Source organism: Camellia sinensis, chromosome 4 (assembly GCF_055761805.1).
Source record: "Camellia sinensis isolate YWXY chromosome 4, ASM5576180v1, whole genome shotgun sequence".
NCBI classification, from domain to species: domain Eukaryota; kingdom Viridiplantae; phylum Streptophyta; class Magnoliopsida; order Ericales; family Theaceae; genus Camellia; species Camellia sinensis.
This window is the reverse complement of record NC_138964.1, coordinates 179,858,399-179,879,339: the sequence shown is the minus strand read 5'-3', so window position 1 is coordinate 179,879,339 and position 20,941 is coordinate 179,858,399. Positions and strand designations below refer to the sequence as shown.

At 31.5% G+C, this 20,941-nt stretch overlaps 2 protein-coding genes and 1 long non-coding RNA gene across 5 annotated transcripts; 1 reads left to right on the top strand and 2 right to left on the bottom strand.

The window, feature by feature from the left end:
• Positions 1-11,507: 11,507 nt before the first annotated feature.
• LOC114285838 (uncharacterized) lies at positions 11,508-13,511 on the top strand. Of its 3 annotated transcripts, none has more exons than XM_028228914.2 (2): positions 11,508-11,775; positions 12,201-13,511. In XM_028228914.2, the coding sequence occupies exon 2, from the start codon at positions 12,251-12,253 to the stop codon at positions 13,325-13,327; it is 1,077 nt and encodes a 358-aa protein (XP_028084715.2). In that variant the 5' UTR covers positions 11,508-11,775; positions 12,201-12,250; the 3' UTR covers positions 13,328-13,511. The 3 variants fall into 3 exon arrangements, with proteins under 3 accessions (XP_028084715.2, XP_028084714.2, XP_028084716.2); XM_028228913.2 differs by having other exon boundaries at positions 11,511-11,775; positions 12,245-13,511; XM_028228915.2 differs by having other exon boundaries at positions 11,517-11,775; positions 12,082-13,511.
• Positions 13,512-17,769: 4,258 nt separating this feature from the next.
• LOC145823512 (uncharacterized) lies at positions 17,770-18,499 on the bottom strand. Its single transcript, XR_014365795.1, has 3 exons — positions 18,368-18,499; positions 18,006-18,237; positions 17,770-17,888 (listed from the first exon to the last, which is right to left on the bottom strand). It is a non-coding gene; the product is annotated as an uncharacterized LOC145823512 (long non-coding RNA).
• A 1,236-nt stretch (positions 18,500-19,735) lies between these two features.
• Positions 19,736-20,647, bottom strand: LOC145824274 (L10-interacting MYB domain-containing protein-like). Its single transcript, XM_082923897.1, has 2 exons — positions 20,237-20,647; positions 19,736-20,104 (listed from the first exon to the last, which is right to left on the bottom strand). The coding sequence occupies exons 1-2, from the start codon at positions 20,645-20,647 to the stop codon at positions 19,736-19,738; spliced, it is 780 nt and encodes a 259-aa protein (XP_082780023.1).
• Positions 20,648-20,941: the final 294 nt, after the last annotated feature.

Here is a 20,941-nt window from a genome sequence, read left to right as displayed (position 1 = left end):
TACTCATTAGTGATGAAAACAATTTAAGATTCATTATCAACTACTTCCCTTGATCTTTTATGATAGGGAGGTGGTTTTGAGAGTCTTGTTTTGTTGCATTCATTGAACTTGCACACTTGATTCATAAGCCATCATGCAATGAAATTGCATCCATTCGTGGTTTGTGAATCAAACTTGTTACTCCTTTGAACTATTTGATGAGAAGAAGGGATGAGTTGTGCAAACAAACCTTTGAGAATACCCTATTCCTACTATGTTTGCTCTCTGTTGCAGCAGGACAGTCCAGTCATCAGTGGACGGCAGGCCATCACTACTAGCCTGCCGGCCACTAGTGCAAAATCCAGCAGTGTACTTTTGAAGAAGAACGTAGTTGGTTCTAAGGTGGAAATCAGTGCAAGTGTTCTACTGTGCAACAGAGGCATTTGGCAGCAGAAACAGTGGCTTTTTCGGATGGAAAGTCCGTACATGCATGAGCATTCCTCGTTTCCTGAGGCGGAATAATTAGAATAGCTAGCTTAACACCCTTTTCATGTTGTTTTCATGTAAATAATTAGTTCATTTTGATTTGCTATAGTAATTAGTTAGCTAGAATAGTTAATTAATTTGTTGTAATAATTAGTTAAGTAGTTTAGCTACATTATTCATTTGGGTTTGTAATAATTAGTTAATTAGTTTAGCTTCAATTAGTTAGCTAGTTAGTTCATTCAGACCCTCCTGCGTGAGGGCGCAAATGTTGTAATAATGTGTATGTCTTCCAACCCCATATCTTTCTCCTTTTTATTTAACTGCTTACGATGGTTAGATTAGAGCATCATGTTTTGTTTAGCATAATCCATGTTTGCATCCACTTGTATTACATGCATTGGGCTCGGCGTATCATTCTAACTTACATTGTCGTTTAAATACTTTTTTGAATACATGCTTAGACCGTATGCTATCAAATTGATTCATGTGCTATATTAGTAAGCCGACCCTAGTAATTACATATCGCATGTGTTGCATTAGTCATGTTGCATTAGTTAGGATCATGCATATTTTCTAACTTTTTTGCTTGTTTTGGCTCGCCTTGGAGTACTAGGTGAGCATTTTTGTAGTTTAGTATATCGCATAGGTGTGATTGTTGTCATGTCTAACATGCTTGCCATGCGGCTAATTGTTTAAATGATAAATTGTTTGAATGCCTATAGATGAAGGCTAATTGCTTAAATTGGAATAATTTGAGTAAATGTTCATATGCGATCACTTTTTCAAGTTGTACATATTTCAAAACAAACATAAAATCAAGTGTTCTAATTTTTGCAAATTAGTCTATACTTGTATGTGTGCTCATCACATAGTAATGCTAGCCTAATAATTAGAATAAAAGCATATAATGTAATTAAGATTCACATCATGATTAGTAGAGGCCGATCTTTTGATCGGGTGACCTTCCCCCTCTTGTACCTAAGTTCTCGAGCCGAGACAATCTTGGTGATGACGAACACGTGGCCTTTGGCACGAGTCATGAGTTTCCTAAATTTCTCAAAAATATTTAGGTGGTGACTCTGTATCTGGCAAAGCAGTCCATTTTTTGCAATATAATTCAAAATTTATTTTTCAAAAGATTTGTCAGATTTAGACTCTTTGGGTTTATCTATTTCACATTGCACTTGTGAGATCATATTCAGAACCACAGAAGTCCGATACTGTAAGGCTTATTCGTCTTCCGAAATGGGGCACGAAAAGTCGAGCTACACTAACCACCTTAAATTATTATCTTGTTATATTTAACAACTTTTGTTGAGATTTCACCCTAAGATTTAATGAAATCAAGTTATGTGCGTTAAACATGGCACATTAATTTTTTTTTTTGACAATAATATTCGTTATTAATTTTTTTTAGGACAATAATGCTCTTGTAATGATTTCATTTGCACTTTGTTTCCTTTATCTTAATAGCAAAGTACAAATGAAATCACTATATAAGGGCATTATTATCTTAAAAATTCAATAAGTGTATTATATACTTTACATATAACTTGATTTTGTGTAAAATCTTAATAGAATCATAACAAAAGGGGTTAACTGTAACAAAATAATATTTTGAAATGATTAATTGTTAATTTTTAAGATACTTGTTAGTACGACCTTTATATATATCACAAAAGTACTTAAAATCGTGCATTTTCTTTTTGTTTTCTCTTTCTTTTTTCCATTCCATTTTATTCTTATATATATAAGAACCATTTAATTGCTTAAGATTCATTTTTTCTTTCCAATTTTGCCATTTCATTTTGAATAATTTACTAATAGTGGCATATGTGTCGAGTGAAGGTTTTTTTATAATTACACAAACATTCTTGATCAATTATAAAATAAGTTTTTTTCGTAATTACGTAAATATTTTTTGTCAATATTGAAACAGGTTTTTCCGTAATTACACAAACATTCTTGATCAACTATGAAACATAAATATTTTATTTTTTAACAAATTACAAATACATCCATAAGGTTTGTTTAAAATATGAATCAGACTTATAATAATAGAAATTATAACTATCGTTTGTAATAAATTTTAATTTAACACAATACTTAGAAAGAAAAAAAAAACTATTTTCCTATGCAATAATAAATTATCAAAATTATTTATTGAAAAATATTTCTCATATCATTAAAACATGTTAATTAACTTAATAATTTATTTATTGACAAAATGGTTAATTGGAAAAATATTTTTCATATCATTAAAAATTATTAATTTACCTAATGATTGACTTATTAATAAAATTGGTCATTTATTTTGCGAGTATGATTTATGTATTAATAAAATTAGTCATTTGAATATATATGTATTTTATTATATTTCTTTATTAGTTCAGTGAATTATCTTAATAGTTTTTTTTTTTAAACAAGAGAATTATCTTAGTATTATTTTATATTTATCTGTTGAGAAAAACTACACATCATATTTGTTTTTTATAAATTCGGAAAAAATGTTAAAGACTCAAAAAATCACCAAAAATGATATTGTAATAGAATTGGAGTTTACATCATTAGGTGTATAATAAATAAAAAAATTATACATATAATACCACATAATTCTATATCATATATCTCATGATTTATTCTATTCAATTTCATAGAATAATATTCTAATTTTAAAAAAATTATTAAAATACAAAATTTAAACATATTATAATAATAACTCGTGCCTTGCACGGATCTTTTGTAAGCTACTATATATATATATATATATATTTTTTTTAATGAAGTTATCTATTTCTTTTGAGCAATATGAGTTTGACATTATTAAAATAAGAATAAATCTATATTTATTAATTATTACATCAATTAGTATATTAACGAATGATATAGCATAATTCTAGATGTTTTATATCTTTATAATTTGTATAACGGATGAGATCCATATTTTGAAGTAATAATATTATAATATATATTGATATACTGATTAATATATAAATTAGTGCGTGTAGCACCATTGTTAAAATAAAGGCTAAAAAAAGACAATTAAATTGTTTGTAAAACTTCCATGGTTTGTAAAATTCCCATGGTTATATTTCTTTTTTAAGTAATCCTCAAAAAGAAAAAAGAAAAGAAGAAACGCCTAAGTTATAGAAAATTAAATTTCAAACAGAAAGCTAGTTACTCTATTATTAATAAAAATCACAAAAATTATGAGTACTATATGCACCTTATAATTATAGAAAAAAATAGTATAACTCTATACTTTCTGAGTTATAACTAATTAAAGAAGGAGAAGGCCTGATGGTGGGTTAAGGTTCAAGGGAGAGGGAAGAGTGGAAAAAAAAAAAAAAAAGGCCACTTTGGTAATTTTATTTACTTTTCCATGTTGCAATTATTTTGAAAACTTCACCAATGTTGCAATTAATTTTGATGTTCCAATTGAATTACAATTTCTCCAAATTTTCTTTCCACTGTATTGAAAAAAAAAATATTCTCCAAATTCAAATTTGCAATTAATATTGAATTCCAATTAATTTTTATGCAATTTCTCCAAAGTATAATGCTTGGGACCCTAGGATCCTTAGTTGGCGGTCATTGGCCAAAATTTTTTTTTTTTCTCTCGAATCACTAATCCCTACGTGTGTGTGAGGTAGTAGGGATGGGAGATAGTGGGAGTCTATATCATTATTGTTCTCCAAAGTCAAATTTAAAGTCTTGTGAAAGTAGTTTTTTTTTATTTTATTTTAAGTTTGAATATGGTTTATTTTTTAAAATTTTAACATATTATAAAAAGACATTTTAAAAAAAAAAAAAAAAAAAAAAAAAAAGTGAACAAACTACTATATCGTTGTCAAACAGTCCAGCTTTGCCAAACCTACAAAAGTCATAGAGCCGGAGTGTCCTTTTGAAAGTAGATCCAACGGTAAAAAATAATCTGATAATTAATTGTATTAAAACGATACTCCCGATAGCATGCATGGCCTTGTTTGGTTTGGCTTTGCAAAAAAGATTTTGAAAAAAATTTTTAGAGATTTTGTTTTGTTTGTAATTTTTTTTTTCAAAATTCAAAATCATTTTCTCTTTTCTACTTATCAATCAATCATTTTTTCTCTCACATAACAAAGAACTTTGCTTCAGACCCCCACCAGGAAGCAACTCCAGTGACCTCCCAGTGCCACGTGTCGGCCTAGGGTGGCTGAAAAAAAAAAAAAAAACAATTTTTGCTGGCCAATCACAGCCGACCCCAGCACACCCACTGGGGGTCGGAAGCTTTATTCCATAACAAAATATCAAATCATCCCAAATTCCAAAATTATTTTCAAAATTTACAACCAAACAAATTATAAAAAATTTTAAACTCTCTCTTCAAAATATTTTTTAAAAACTTACCTCCTAAAATCAAATCAAACAAGGTCGCTCGGCACCATAACTTGCAAAATGATTTTGAAAATGCCATTTTGAGTACCATTATTGGAGTTGTTCTACCCCTCAAGGTAATATTTGGTTCATGAATGTGAAATAAAATAATTATTTTATTAAAATATAAATTCTTATGTTTAATTAATTAAAAATAATAAAAATATATATTACAGATGAACTCATCTTCACCATTGTAAGTAAATAATTATTTCATAAATAAATTAAGAAATAAATATTTCATTTCATTCCACCATCAATCAAATATGTAAAAATAAAATATCAAGACCAACACCATAAAAAGAAAACGCATGGTCATTCACACCCTTGTGAATAAAAGGAAATATGTCCTGATAAATAAATAAATAAAATAAAAGAAAATATGTAGTGGGCCTTTGGGATTTCATTAAAAAAAAAAAATTAAAGTTACTTGTTATCAGTTAAATGTCATATTAAAAAAACTTAAGATTTCATTTATCAAGTGATTAAAATAGTTAAAAAATTTATAAATTATTAAAAAGGTTAAAAGGCCAAAATGTTATACAAAAAAATCAAAGATTCTTCTCAATTATCTCTATTTTTTTCAAGTTCTTGAGGTCATTGCCAAACATATATTTTAATTTTTTTACTCTCATATTTTACTCAAAAAATCAACAAAAAAGTCTCTTTCCAAACTGACCCTAAATATCATTTAAATTTTTTCACTTATAAAAATGTCATTTTTTAAATAAATTTTCAAACAAACTAACTTTTTTAACTTTAAAAAAAGAAGAAGAATCAGTGTGTTTGGTTTCCCTTTTCTGAAAATTGAGTTTTTTTATTTTTCATATTTTTTTATTTTTAGTGAATATTTTTAAATTTTTAAGCAATTTTTTTATTTTTTTAGATGCACCTTACTTAAATGTATCTAAATAGTAAAATATTTGTGAAAAATATTTTTTTAATTAATAAATACACAAAAATATGAAAAATGTACTGAATTTTCGTATTTTTTGTATTTTTTGGTATTTAGTGTATTTTTTAAATATTTTTTTCACACTATTATAATTTTTAGGGTAAATTACATTTACCTCCCCTGAGGTTTCTGACAAATACAGGGACCTCCCTTGTGATTTGAATAATTACAGTAACCTCCCATACTTTACCTGACAATATCAAGATTCCCCCCTGCTGTCAAAAATCACTAAACGGTGTCACTTTTTCCTTCAGAAATTACTTTATTGCCCTTCCCTTTAAAAATATTAAAAAATGTTTTTGGATTGGAGGATAAGTTTAGAGTGTTTGGAACAGTATTTTTTGATTTATTTTTTAAAAATATTAAAAAATGTTTTAAAAAATTATTTTTTATTTTAAATATATAATTTTTATTTAAATATTTTATTTTATTTTGTAAATATTTTAATTTTTTAATTTTAATATTTTAAACTCAAAACACAATTTCACACTCAAATCGTAACCAAACACATAACTCAAAACTCAATTCAAAAATTATTTTCAAACCTCATAACCAAACACATAACTCAACACTCCACACTACTTTCAAAACTCTACATTCAAATCGTAACCAAACGCATAACAAAAAAATAAAATACTTAAAAATATATTTATAAAATAAAATAAAATATTTAAAATAAAAACTATATATTTAAAATAAAAATAAAAATTTTAAATTTTTTTAATATTTAAAAAATATATTTAAAATATTAAAAAAAATACAACACATAGATGTATGAAATATAATGCACATTAAAATATATAAATAAATATTTAAAATATAAATATGTATCCTAAAAAAATAAATTCAAAAAATTTCAAAATTTATAACCAAACAATTTTTTTTTTTTCAAAACTCATAACTCAAAATACGACTCCACACTCAAATCATGATTCTAAAAATAATTTTAAAAAATAAAATAAACTTTTTTTGAAATTTTTTTTCTTTTAAAATAGAGTTTTTGAAAAAGTTTGGTTTTGAGTTTTGAAAAGAGTTTTGAGTTTTGAAAAAAGTTTTGAATTGAGTTTTAAGTTTGTGTTTGGTTATGAGTTTTCAAAATAATTTTTGAATTGAGTTTTGAGTAATAAAAACATGTTCCGATTTTTTTTTTTTTAGAAACATGTTTGGTTCTCTTTTAGAATCACAATTCCAATTACAAATTTTCAAAAAAAAATTCAAAACTCATACTGTTAACCAAATACACAATTCTAATTAGAAATTTTCAAAAATCTTTTCAAAACTCATAGAATCACAATTCAATTAGAAATAATTTCTTGAATTTACTTTTTTAGGGTAAATATTTTATATTTTAAATATTTATTTATTTATTTTAATGTGCATTATATTTCATACATCTATGTGTTGCATTTTTTTTGATATTTTAAATATATTTTTTAAATATTAAAAAAATTTAAAATTTTTATTTTTATTTTAAATATATAGTTTTATTTTAAAGATTTTATTTCATTTTATAAATATATTTTTAAATATTTTATTTTTTTGTTATGCGTTTGATTACGATTTGAATGTAGAGTTTTAAAAATAGTGTGGAGTGTCGAGTTATGTGTTTAGTTATGAGGTTTGAAAATAATTTTTGAATTGAGTTTTGAGTTATGTGTTTAGTTACGATTTGAGTGTGAAATTGTGTTTTGAGTTTAAAATATTAAAATTAAAATATTAAAATATTTACAAAATGAAATAAAATATTTAAATAAAAATTATATATTTAAAATAAAAAATAATTTTTTAAAAAATGTTTTTTAATATTTTAAAAAAATAAATCCAAAAATACTGTTCCAACCACGCCAAACCTATCCTCCAATCCAAAAACATTTTTTAATATTTTCAAGGGAAGGGCAATAAGGTAATTTCTTAAGGAAAAAGTAACACCGTTTAGTGATTTTTGATAGCAGGGGGAATCTTGATATTGTCAGGTAAAGTAGGGGAGGTTACTGTAATTATTCAAACCACAGGGGAGGTCCCTGTATTTGTCAGAAACTTCAGGGGAGGTAAATGTAATTTACCCTAATTTTTAAGTATATTTATGTTAGGTGTGTCCAAAAATTTAAAAAGAATTACTTAAAATATTAAAAAAATTCATTAAAAACATTAAAATACGAAAAATAAAAAAGTAAAATTCTTTGAAAATTAGAACCAAACAAAGTGAATAGTTTCTCTCCAATCCACAAGTGGATTGAACAGTGTTGTTCGTGTCTATGGGGCTTACGACTTGTCCCAAATCGATAATATAAATTGTTCATTTTTAGACCACAACGTGTAGATCATTTATATAAAAAAGGGTCGATCCAATTTGTCTCTCAAAAAATGAATGTTTAAGCCTCGTTTGGCATGTACGTGTTTTAGTCTAAAAATCAAAAAGTTACTAAAAAAATCAAAAAGCCTATAACTTGGACTAAAATGTCAAAGGTTACCTTCAATAGAGTTTTTAAATATGATTTGAAAATAGAGTTGTATTTTGAGTTTGCGAGTTTTTAAATTATGATTTGAGTGTGAAAATTTTGTATGGTGAAAGAGTTTTGAATTGAGTGGAAAAATTTTGATGTGACATGATATTTGATACAAAAACTTACAACTCATAACCAAACACACAACTTAAAATTCTATGCAAAGCTCATAAAAAAATTTAAAAATTTTCAATTTTTTTATTATTTAAAATATAAAAAATAACATGTGGCAAATGTATATAAAAAAAATAATACACAGTTTTGGTCAACCGGCCGGACGTCTGGGAGAACGACCGGTTAGCCCAAATTTTCCCACCCTGGACAAAGTTTTCAAAAGTAAGTGTGGAATTAATTTTTGAAATCTGTAAACAAACACCACGTGCAAACTAAATGGTGGAATTAAAGTTTCAAAACTCTACCAAACAAAGCCAAAGATTCCATTTCTCTCTATTTTTTGCACATCTTTTCGTAAAAAATCAAAGTCATTCCAAACAAATTTAATTTTTTTTACCTCATATTTTAGCAAAAAATTCAAAAAGTTACTAAAATAGTATGTTCCCAACGAAGTCTTAGTTTTCAAATTATCTTAATCATTAATTTTTTTTACAAATAAATGTCATAAACTAATACAGCTACAATTATTTAATCGATATAAGTTTTTCATCAATAATTTAAATGTTGACTTAAAAAATAAACAATTCAAATAATCAAATTGAAAGTGGTAATGGGCCTTACTGGCTTAAACATAAGGGTGCTCGCGAGTCAATTTTTATTTGCCTGTTTAGTTAGCGGGTACAGATTGAGCAAATTGTACATGTGGATGCGGATTGGGATTGATTTGTCAGTTGGGCTTTATTATTTTGGGTGTTTTTTGAATTATTTTTCAGTGATTCTTTACTATTTAGCATCCAAAATTTTTTACTGTTCATTTTTGTAATAAAAATAATCTCAACTTTTATATTTAATAAATAACAAATATAATTATTAAATAATTTTTTTTTATTTACACATAAAATATAAAAGCATAATTTATTTTCTCAGGAATATTGACAGAACAGATTGAATCAAGAGACCATCCATCTATAATCCGTTCAAATTTAAACGAATTAAAAAAAATATATCTATATTTATTCACTCACATCATTGACGCTATCCAATGTGTAACGGATTAATTCTAGACGTTCAATTTTAGCCCTAGCACCAGCAGGCTAGCAAGAGCACCATTGGATGGCAATTACGTGGTTTTAGGAGTGTAATTTTAGCCTGCGGCCCGAGCCCAAGCTCAGCCCAAGGCGTTGGGCCATCGTTTTGAAGCCCGGCCCGCTTGGTCCGCCCATGGGCTAGCTCAAGGCCCGGCCAAAAGTCCGGCCCGCTCGGCCCACCCGAGACCCAGTGTTATTTTTAATGGAAAATAATAAAATTTTGGTAGAACAAATTTTAAAAAAAAAAAAATTTGTTTACGCCCGCCCATAGCCCAAATATCCCTGGGCTTGGGCCTGGGCCTAGTTTTTTGGCTCGTGGACCAGCCCGAGCCGACCCGATTTTTTGGCATGAGGCCACAAGCCTCGATATGGGCCCGACCCAAGCCCGGATGGGCCGGGCCAAAATTACACTCTTACATGGTTTATGTGAAGAAACGAGGCCAAACAAGTTGTATAACTTGGAGTTAAAAAGGAGTGCTGATATAGCATCACATCAATTATTTTAAATCTTCTATTTTTTTGGATATTTACTTATAAATTTTAAAACTCTTAAAATTTATTTTTTTCTCTCAAATAATACCAAAATTATGTTTGAAAAAATATTTTACCTATTCAATTGAATGCACACTCCAACACCTAAGAATGTATAAATGGCCCACAGCCCGGGGGCGGCCCAGGGTAGGCTTGACCCAGTCCAATCACGAGCCATCATTTTGAAGTCTGGTCCGGCCCGCCTAACCTTATCTATCGGCCCACTTAAGGTCCACTCAAGGCCTGACCCGGCTAAAGCCCAGTGTCTTTTTTAGTGAAAAATAATAAAATTTTGGAAGAAAAAATTAAAAATAACAAAAAAACATTGTTCAAGCCCACTTAATCCCACCCCAAGACCAAGCCTAGGCCCACCAGCCTGTCTGAGGTCCGAATACCCCTGGGCCTGGACCTGGGCCTAATTTTCTAATCTGTGAGCCGGCTCGACTCTAATTTTGGCGGGAGTCTGCGAGGCTCGACATAGGCCAGCCCGAGCCAAATTTACACCTTTACCTACACCCCAAAAAGCCTTTCTCTTAAAAATCCTAACAAAACTCACAAAGGTGATTACTGCTTCATCTTCACATACTTGTTTATGACCTCAGAAAATAAATGTAGGGTTTTTTATTGTTAAATTAAAATTCCTCTTTTCTGGATTATACGATCTCCACGAATTTTGATTATCTATTCCTAAACAAATAAAAAATGTTTGGTTATCTGTTTCCGAACAAATGAACAATGTTCGGGCCTATGTTCCTGAATTTCAGTCATATGTTTGAGAGTTCAGTCCCGAAAAAATGACAAATAATTTTTATTATTTTGTCATTTTTTTTCAAAAAACTTTCCCTTACAAGGCCAATCTCCTATGAGCAAAAAATATCATCAAAGCTATAAATCTCATCTATGTTTTTATTGTTGTACTCTTCTCGTCTCATTGAATTGTGATTGCTAGAAAAACTTCCACTCATTGTTATTACCAAAATATTGTCGGTAATTAAATGATTGTCACCGTAAGAGTTTGAATATTGCCGTCAAAGAATTTTGAAAATTTTAAGGGTGAGTAGGTTTTGAAGGTGGGATTTAGAGAAGATGGATGAGTAGTGATAGAGGTAAGTACTCTCACAAACTCTAACTCATGGTGTATTGGGTGTATAGGCTTAATTATTAGATGAGATGTCTCAAAATTATTAATATATTTTTTAATAATTTTATTTAAAATTATTATTACAATAAAAAAATTTTAAATAATTAATAGAGTATTAATAGCAATAGCAGTATTCGTTTTAAATCATTTTTACGAGATTTTGGAATTCAACAATATTTGGGATCCTTTTTTATTTTTTTGAGAATTTTATGACTTTTAATTTGATTTTGACTTTTAATGTGTATGTAGAATTGACTCATATATATATATATATATATATATGTGACTTCCACGTTAAAAATGGTTAGAATAAAAGTAAAATTGCGGAGATCATGTATATGCCGGGTCTTTACCACAAATGTTTTGAAGTTTGGGGTTTCTCGAATCAGAACCAATCGAAATTCTTCCTGACAAAATAATAATAATATGATCTTCAATTTTACCTCTCTCTATCTCTTGTTTCATTGCACACCATTTTCTTCCATTTCTCTCTCTCCGAAAACCCTAATTTCAACTCGCCGTCTATCTCGCTCTTTCTCTCTCTTACACCAACAAGATCAGGTATTTCACCTTCCTCATTGTACAATTGTATTCAACTCTTGCTCTCTTTTTTTTCATTTTTTTTTTTGTATCATCTGAAATATAAATTTCAATGACAACACATAAACTCAATCAGATTTGTATAATTCTCTTGAATCGAGCTCGTGACTTTGTAGATTATGCTTAATTCTTATCAAATTCTTTGTTTTTTTTATTCAAGTTGTTGGGATTGCATTTGTGCGTTTCAGTTATTTTTTGTTTGTTTTTGTTATGCTTTTGAATTCAATTTCGGAGAGTGATTCAGTTATTGTTGGTTTTTGGATGAAGTACGCGAAATCTGAGACGGGTTTTAAAAATTTATGACGAATTCAGCTTTGATGATCGGTGTAGATTGGAATTTCATACCAAAGATTGAATTCTTGTCAACTTTTATTGTTGTTTTATAGTGTGATCGTTAATCGAGGCAAAGTCGATTGTTGTACACATGTAGAGAACGATGGAAGCTAACTTGTGTGACATTAATCACTTGAACTCCGATGTCCTTTTGCCTCCTCGAAAGCGGCTTCTTGCCGGATTGAAGAAACAGAATTTCGATGGCAATTCTCATCAGCCATCGACTTCCACTACTTCTAGTGAATTTGATACCCGTCTAAACAATTTATTGAGATCTCATTTGAATAATCCCAACCTTTCACCTGAGGAGATTGTGGAGGCTTCAAGATCAGCAGCTGCAGCTGCTGTTAAAGTCGCGGAGGCTGCAAGAGCTGCGGCTGAAGAGAAAGCTGCAATGGCAGCAAAGGCAGTTGCTGCAGCCAAGAGTGCTTTAGAATTGGTTGCTGCTGTTGCTGAGGAATCATCAGCCAGCAGAGAAAGATACTCGAAGAAGAACAAGATGAAGAAGCATATTCCTGTTCAGACGCTGTACAATAAGCATAAACCTATTCAGAATTGCAGGACTGATGAGGAGTTAGCCCGTAAGTTGCATCAAGCCATTAACAGCTCCCCTAGAATTTCGAAGCACTCATCAACTTCTGAATTGAAGGGTAACAAACATAAGAGACTGAAAGGGTTGTCTACTCCCGAAAAGTCTAGGGTTTCAAATGGAGGTATAGCACAGGAAAGAAACACTCCTTCCATGAGCAATGGGAATGGTGTAACAAGAAAGGTGAATTCAGAAGGTTCCAGCCATGAAGCATATGCAGTTAGAGTAGATGAAAATGTATCAAAATTCAATAAATTAGATCGGTTAAAGATGGATAATGGGGAAGCAGAGACAAGCCACTTAAAGGAAAAAAATTTGGAATCATCAGATGAAGCATGTAGCATTGGTAGAAAGAGGGGAAGAATGAAGCAGAAAAAGTTGCCGTTAAGCATTTGTACCTTTAGGGATCGATCAAACCCAAAGGAAGAGCTGAAATCTAAGAGCTCTCCATTGACTGCGGAGAACACAAGGAAAACCACTTCAAACAGTATCACCCTGGTTCCTGTAGAGCCTTCAGTTGAGACAATGTGGAAGTGCAAAGCATTCAAGGCACCTGTGTGTGTTAAACAAAACAAAGTCGTGCAGTCATGATGTTCATATCCTGCTGCCCTAATAAACAGCTCTTATGATAGAAATTGTTGGCTTAAGGTAGGATTCATTTATGCTTTTTCTTATACATATGGCCTTTTTGTTGTTTTATCTTTTTTGGCTTGTCCGTGGCACTGTAATGATTTTGAACTCGCTTAAATGTATATTTACTGTTTCATTGCTCTCACCTTTGCATCACATCTAAGTATGTTGCCTGTCTCTTTATTTGGCAACAAACCAAGCAAATATATGAGACATATGTTAAATAGTATTTTAACTTTATTGATATGTTGCATATTTGTTACACTGCTTGTAGATTTGAAAAATGTATTGAGCAAAATTTGACACTTGGTCAAGTACAAAATGTTTAAATCAGACCTTCCTGGAAAAGATCTTCTCATTGGATTTGATATTCTCCATTCCCTCAAAATGGTTTCTTAGAACCCTCATGATTTACGGTATAAAAACTCTCTTTATTATTGTATGCTTTAGCAAATTAGTCATTCGTTCTTACTTTTCCTTAGTCCTTGTATATAAGTTAATGCATACAATCTATGCAGTGTGATTTCACTTTTTCAGTAACATGTTTGGTTGACCTTTGGCGTTAGTAATTGGAAAAAAATGAACATCAATGTCACGATGTTCATAATATGAAAGCTAAAGGTAGACAAAATTCTATAGATGTAGGCCATATGCCGTACTGCTGAACTCACCCTACCATTATGACATGGATAAATTGACCTTTCATAGCAATAAATCTTATTGGATTAGCCGCCTTGTACAAGCATAATACATGGATTGCTTTTCTTCTCTCTCTCTCTCTCTCTTCTTTTTTTTAAAATCCTTGTTGCCCTCATCGAATAATAATTACTTGTAAGTTGTCATATTTCTGAAGATTCAAGTCCTGTCTTCACCTTAGATGAAGTCTTACTATAATATAATCGTTTCCCTACAATAAGCTTGAAGATTTTGCATTGATGAATTTGGGGGGTTGTTAAATTTTTGTCAGCAGTGACAAGTTGGCTAATTTTGGTAGTACACTAATCTTTGGAGTTGTTTGTAATATAAATTGTAATATGCGCTTATCATGAATTGTGATAGTCTTCATCGCCCCCTTATTAGTCTGCTCTTTTTGTGTGTTTGTGTTCGATATGATAATGTAAATTGCAAATATAGTTGTCCTTGAGAAAGGTTAGGACCTTAATCATTTGTAATGTATACATCTGGAAAAATCTTGGTCTAATCTTTAATTTCTTGACATAAATTATCCTTTTCAATATAGAAACTATAATAGTTTGATTTCATGAGAGAGTTTGTATTTGTCGTGAGGCCATTTTTGTCCTTGACTGGAGGAGGGTGAGGATGTGCCCCGGAGGCATTTCAAGTCCTGAGTGTATGGAGTGTTCTACAGTCCTTGTTTTGAAGGTGCTGCATTGAAGCATTCTGTTGGATTATGGTTGGAGCAAGCAACTTCTATTGATCTGATACTTTTGTGAGTTTAATGGAAGTCTTAACTTGCTGTTTAGTTATTTGGTAGGTGGTGATTAGTGACTGGTCTGAAATGCTTTTGTCGCGATTTCTACTTTTTCCAACTCCAAAGAATCCTTCTATTTTACCACGAGGTTAGGGTTTGAATCTCTTCACTTAACTTTGGATATTTTCATGAAGATGCCAATGATACACGTATATTAAAACTGTATTTGAATCATATATTTGGGTAGAGTCTTAAAAAAGTTAAAAAAGTTAAAAAAAAATTGTGATAGAAATGTGAATAAAATATAAGCTATTTAAAAAAAAAAATTATTTCTCTCATATTTTTCTTTCCCGCTCTAATTTCTACTTAACTTTATGATAAAAAATTATAGAATCTTTAGTCATTGGTCTATTCTTTAAGATTTGAATTCATGATTTTTCATAGGAGAGTTATAAGAAGGTTTAGGCCAACTAGAACAATTCGTTTATGACAAATAAGGAATCTATCACCATATTCTGTATGGTTTGTTGGGCTTTATAGGGGATAACATGCCCTCAGGGTTATAAGTGGGCATGTTTGGTATAGTTTTTGTTTGTTGTTTTCTATTTTGCAAAATAAAAAATAAAATGAGAAATTTGTTTGACAATTTTATTTTTTTAAATTAAAAAGATTGTGAAAAATTTCACACACCACATTATTTTTTTTATATTTAATTTTTAAATTTTTAATTCCAAAGTTTATTTGCAAATCAAATATGTTCGAACCAATGAATTTTGTTTGAAAATCAACTTTCAAATAAAAAAAATACAGCCAAATCAAATAGGTTTTTTTCCCTTCAAAAATTAGTTCCTAAATCAAATAGTTTTATTGAAAAGTTAATTTGCTAAGGTTTGCATTTGTAAAATGTGACGGGTTTAAAAATAAATAAATAAAAGATAATGAAGTGGTGAAATTATTGGTTGGTCCTAAGGTATCACGTAGTCATGCTCCAGATCAATCATAAACCTCTATCTGCATGTTTGTTTGGACGAATTATAAATGGGAGATTGTAATCCATCGGACTATTAGTCCTAGGATACATTATTTCTGGACTATTTGGTTGGACTAAATTTGTATCCTATGTTTGTTTAGCCATGTAATTAGATGTCTGGATTAAATTATTTTTAGCCTCCGTTTGGGAAGTGGGTTGGCTTTTTGGCTTTTTGGCTTTTTTGACTATTTTAGCCTGGGGCTAAAAAGCCTGGTTTGGGAAGGGCTTTTTGACTTTTTTGGCTTTTTGGCTTTTTGGTGAGGTGTGATGTTGTTAAATGACGAAATTGCCCTTTTCCATTTTTTTGATTTTTTTATTTGGGTTTGGATTTAGCATATTTTCGGTTTTTTTTTTTTTTTTTTTTTTTATACAAATTTGGCTTTTTGTTGGGAACAAAAATTTGGTTTTTTTCTTTTGGTATTTTTTTTTCCATTTTTTGATTTTTGTTTAAATTTATTTATTTATTTATTTTTGGATTTGGCATTTTTTTGTTATTTTGTTTTGGTATTTTATTTTCCAATTTTTGATTTTTGTTTAAATTTATTTATTTATTTATTTTTGGATTTGGCATTTTTTTGTTATATTTTTTTAAAAAATTTTTTATGTTATCTTTCGATTTCACGTATTTTGCTAATTTTTTTTTTTAGGGTTTGGATTTGTCTTTTCTTTTTGTGTTTATTTTCTGTTTCTTTTTTTTCATTTTGGGTGTCGATCTGCCGACTTTTGATTAATTTGTTAATTTTTTTTTTTTTTTTTTTTTGGAATTGAATTTGCCATATTTTGGTTCTTTTTTATTTTAATTTTGTTATGTTGGGGTTTCGATTTTGCCTTTTTTGTTGTTTTGTTTTTTTGGAGGGGGGTTTCGCTTTGGCATTTTTTGCTTTACGTTTTTTTTTTTGACAATTTTTGTATGTTGTGTTTCGATCTCCCAAATTTTGCAACTCCAAATTTTTTGTTTTTTATTTTTTTAATTTTTTTTGTTGTAGTTTGGCGGATTTTGCGTTAACTTTTTTTTTTGTTTGACATTTTTTTATTTTGCGCTTGGATTTTTCATATTATGCTTAATTTTTTTTTCCTGTTACTTTTTTTCATTTTCGGTTTGGATTTGGGGTATTGTGCTTAAATTTTTCGGTTTTTATTTGGGAATTTATGTTTTTGTCTTTTTAAATTTTTATTTTTTTACTATAACTATGTTTTTTTTTTAACTATGTTTTTTTTTTGTCTTCGATTTTTATTTTGAACTAAGTCTTGTTTTTTTTAATTGGTATACAATAACTTTTTTTTAATATATTTATGTGTTTCATTTATTTGTAATTCACGTCGCACTTTACAATTTGTGTATTAGTTTTCTTTTTAATTTGTTTTTATTTGTTTCACCTTCTTTTTATTTTTCCAAAAGCAAAATTCGTATGGATTGTTGTTTTTTTAAGTTAGGCACGTCAGCAACTGGAAGGGGTTACATTCCCCTGGCAACTCATACATATTATACATAATAATATATTTGAATACAGTCTGTTCCACGTGTGTCATTACGTGACGACCATATGAACATTATTTTGAGTACTATATATTTCCTAACATTCCGTTATTACGCATGTAACATAATTTGTCACGTATGTGAAGGCGGACCAATGCCATATGGGGGTCCTCATCTCCAACCATTAAACCATCCTCGTCATGTTCAACTTCTGGTATGGCATTTACTATTGTCATAGCCTCTTCCTCGTCACAGATTGGCTGAACATTTGTTGGGTTACCTGTGTTTCGCCGTATATAATTATGTAATGCCATTGACGCACCTACTAACTGAACTTGCACATTTGCAAAGTCATACCGAGGCATGTCTCGAATAAACCCCCATCGATTTTTCCATATACCGAAAGTGCGTTCCACGACACTGCGTAAGGACGAGTGGACTTTGTTAAATAATTCTCTTCGCGTGTTTGCCATCGCGTTTCTTGCAATACGCCGGAATTCTTGTTGGTGGTAACGGTGGCCTTTGAATGGTGCTAAGTAACCAATCCGGTTTGCATAGCCAGAATCGACAAGATAATATTTGCCTGCAGACATGACGACAATGTATGACACCAAAACCAACATTCTGCGTCATTTTCATATAACGCTTTGTCAGCAAATAAATATTTGTTCACAAATCTAATAACATGGCCATGTGTTACCTTCGTCAGGATGTGGGAAGGGGACGTTGTCATTTGTTAGTATCTCGTTGAATATGCGACTATCATGCATACTTCCTTCCCATCCGCAAGAAATGAATATGAAACACATGTCAAAATCGACAGCGGCCATTATATTTTGTGTGTGACAGTATTTCCTACCGAAATATGTTGCCGCATCTGGCCCCGTAACCCATGCACTGACATGTGTTCCGTCTATTGCGCCAATGCAGTCCTGTCAACATGGATCATATGTTTTGATTCGTAACTTTGTAACAAGTGTTTCACATTTGTCACGTGCAGTTAATAACAAAAAACATATATATTTTCTTCACTTATATGTCAATCATGTTTTGCTGAAGTACCTTGAACGGTAGGTATTTCCGTCTAGACCTCACGTATGGATGTATACGATGCTGACTGTATGTGGGCCGGCAATGGACAACAGTGAACTCTTTCATGGAATTTAATACGTTATGCACGTGCCTCGACACAGTCTCCCCAGAATGTTGGAAGCGTTCCTGGATTTCCCGATTTTGCTTCCCTTTCAAGACATGGATAAACATCGCAACGCTTTCTTCAACAGCTAAGCCATGTGGACGTTGCGGGACTTGTAACCCAAAATCATTTACTAATGTCTCACACAATGCGGCAAACACTTCCTTCGGCATGCAAACATTTTCCTCAAAGCGACCCATATGCCCCGCATATAGTTCGCATATCCATGTATTCCCGGTTAGTATAGAAGTGCGACATGGCGTTTTATGCATGTGTTTTTGGTACCATTCTGTCGCCAAGTGGCATGCTTGTAGAAATGTGCAGTTCTGTTCTTGTTGCAGCTGGACCGCCATTTGATTCAGCATTTCCATTATTTCATCATGGTTGCTTCCATCCCAGGGATTCATCGCGTTTTCGTTGATGCAAAACCTACAAAAGTGGCAGGACTTCAATTAGTTTGCACGTGATTCATTGAGTTAAATTATATTGAATTTTGCAATTATACAATGTCGACATTGTTTGTAATGAACGCAATGCTGTCACCAATGTCCTTTGGAAGGCATGATCATATGAATTGCAAAAAAAAAAAAAGCTGTTCAACGTATGCTTTACAGGGGGGCCATGGTTGTAACAACCACAAAACTAAGAAAATAACTTGCGACATATAGGCATTCAGAAGCGTGCATCGAAAACGTAATTCCCTATCTTAAACGTAGCGCCACAAAATATTAAACCGTATCCATCCCATTCATTTCCCAAAAACGAAGCACAACCATGCTTCCGGTCCGTCAACCCATGGACTTACCTAAAACTTGTCACTGCCCGTAGCTAGCAAGAAGAAAAAAAAAAAAGACATAATGCAAAACATGCACACACCACCATCCTGTTTTAGTACATAACAAATAGTACCATAAGTCTAAGTTTTAAAAAGGAAGAAAAAGACATGCATCTTCAACACTCGTAAGACCGTAGCATCACATCCGCCTACCCCCAAACAGGTTTGCAAATGGCCCCGACGCAGTACACTGGAGCTGCTTCTGTGTAAGCCAGCCAATGATGTGGTCGTCATCAGGCTGGCACATCATGACCTCCCGGTAATCAGCGTTATCCATAAGTGTGGAGGCGAAGTGGAATAACGGTGTACCAATCAGAGACGGAATACTGCTCAGTTTATGCATGCACTCGGAAATAGTGTACAGTGCTTCGTTGCCTGTCAGGTGCCTGACCGTGACCTGCTAATTCTTCGAACGGACCACATCTGTCATTCTGTTCATGCTCTCCGCAATAATAGACGCACCACTTGTTGCCTTCTTCGACTTTGAAACACTTGTTGATGGCGTCTTTCTCCGTTTTGCCTTTTCAGTCGACACATGCTCCAGTGAAGAATCAGAATCCACGTCCTGTACTCCTGTGGGTATCGGATCAGCGAATGGCTGGGCTCCCAAACTACGCACTGAATCAGATGAGTCCGTAGCAGCTTCAGGAATGTTCTCTCCCGGGGTCCAATGGTGCTTCCCAGTAGCTGCTGCCCCCATGAAAACCGTCTCCAGCAAGTCACGGTGTTCCAACGTTTTCTTCCTGAACTTCGCACACACCTTGTTGATCTGCAGACATGTACATGTGTAAAAGAGGTTGACGTTATATTTCATATTCATAAATTTTATTCAAGTTGAATTAAGAAGTAAAAAATGTACTGGTAAATGAGAAATATAAAACTTGTTGGTACATGTACTTACTGATTCCATCTTGTCCCACCACTCGTCAGGTGCCTGAAACAAACCGGTGTCATAGTCAAAGCCTATCCCGGACACTCCCTTGCTTGAATCCATCAACTTCATCCACGCTTGCCACTCTTTCTTCAAGCTCATGTACTTATTCTTCAACTGTTTAAGTCCATGTTTTTTTCCTGTTTTTCTCTGAAATCTCCTTGACAACGACTTGTACCCTGCCTGGCTGAGGACTAAGAATGGCCGATTTCCTTTACTAATCTCATTTGCAATCAACTGGAGGAAAACTCGGACTGACTTACTGTCCCATGAGGCCTTGTGGCTTAGCTGAGTTTGTGTCTCTTCAAGACTGGTTGACTTGTCACTGACAACGCCTTTGCTTTTCGAGTGGTTACGAGGCGAAGTACGTGTGGAAGCCATTACTAATGTACGGTTACAAAAGATATACATCACAAATTTGGTTGTTATATACACACACACAACAGATGACACATTAAAAACAACAAACGCAGATATATGATGCTGAAGATGAAATTTGCATATACCCATTGAAAACATATTTTACGTATGTACACAGGTTCCATGGGAGTTAGTAGTGGACAAAAACATGATAGTTAGTATTACGGCTCCCATATGCGACAACATAATACCATCGTACTACAAACATACTCACTACATAGTAACAACATATTCAAGACATACTAATGTCTTTGT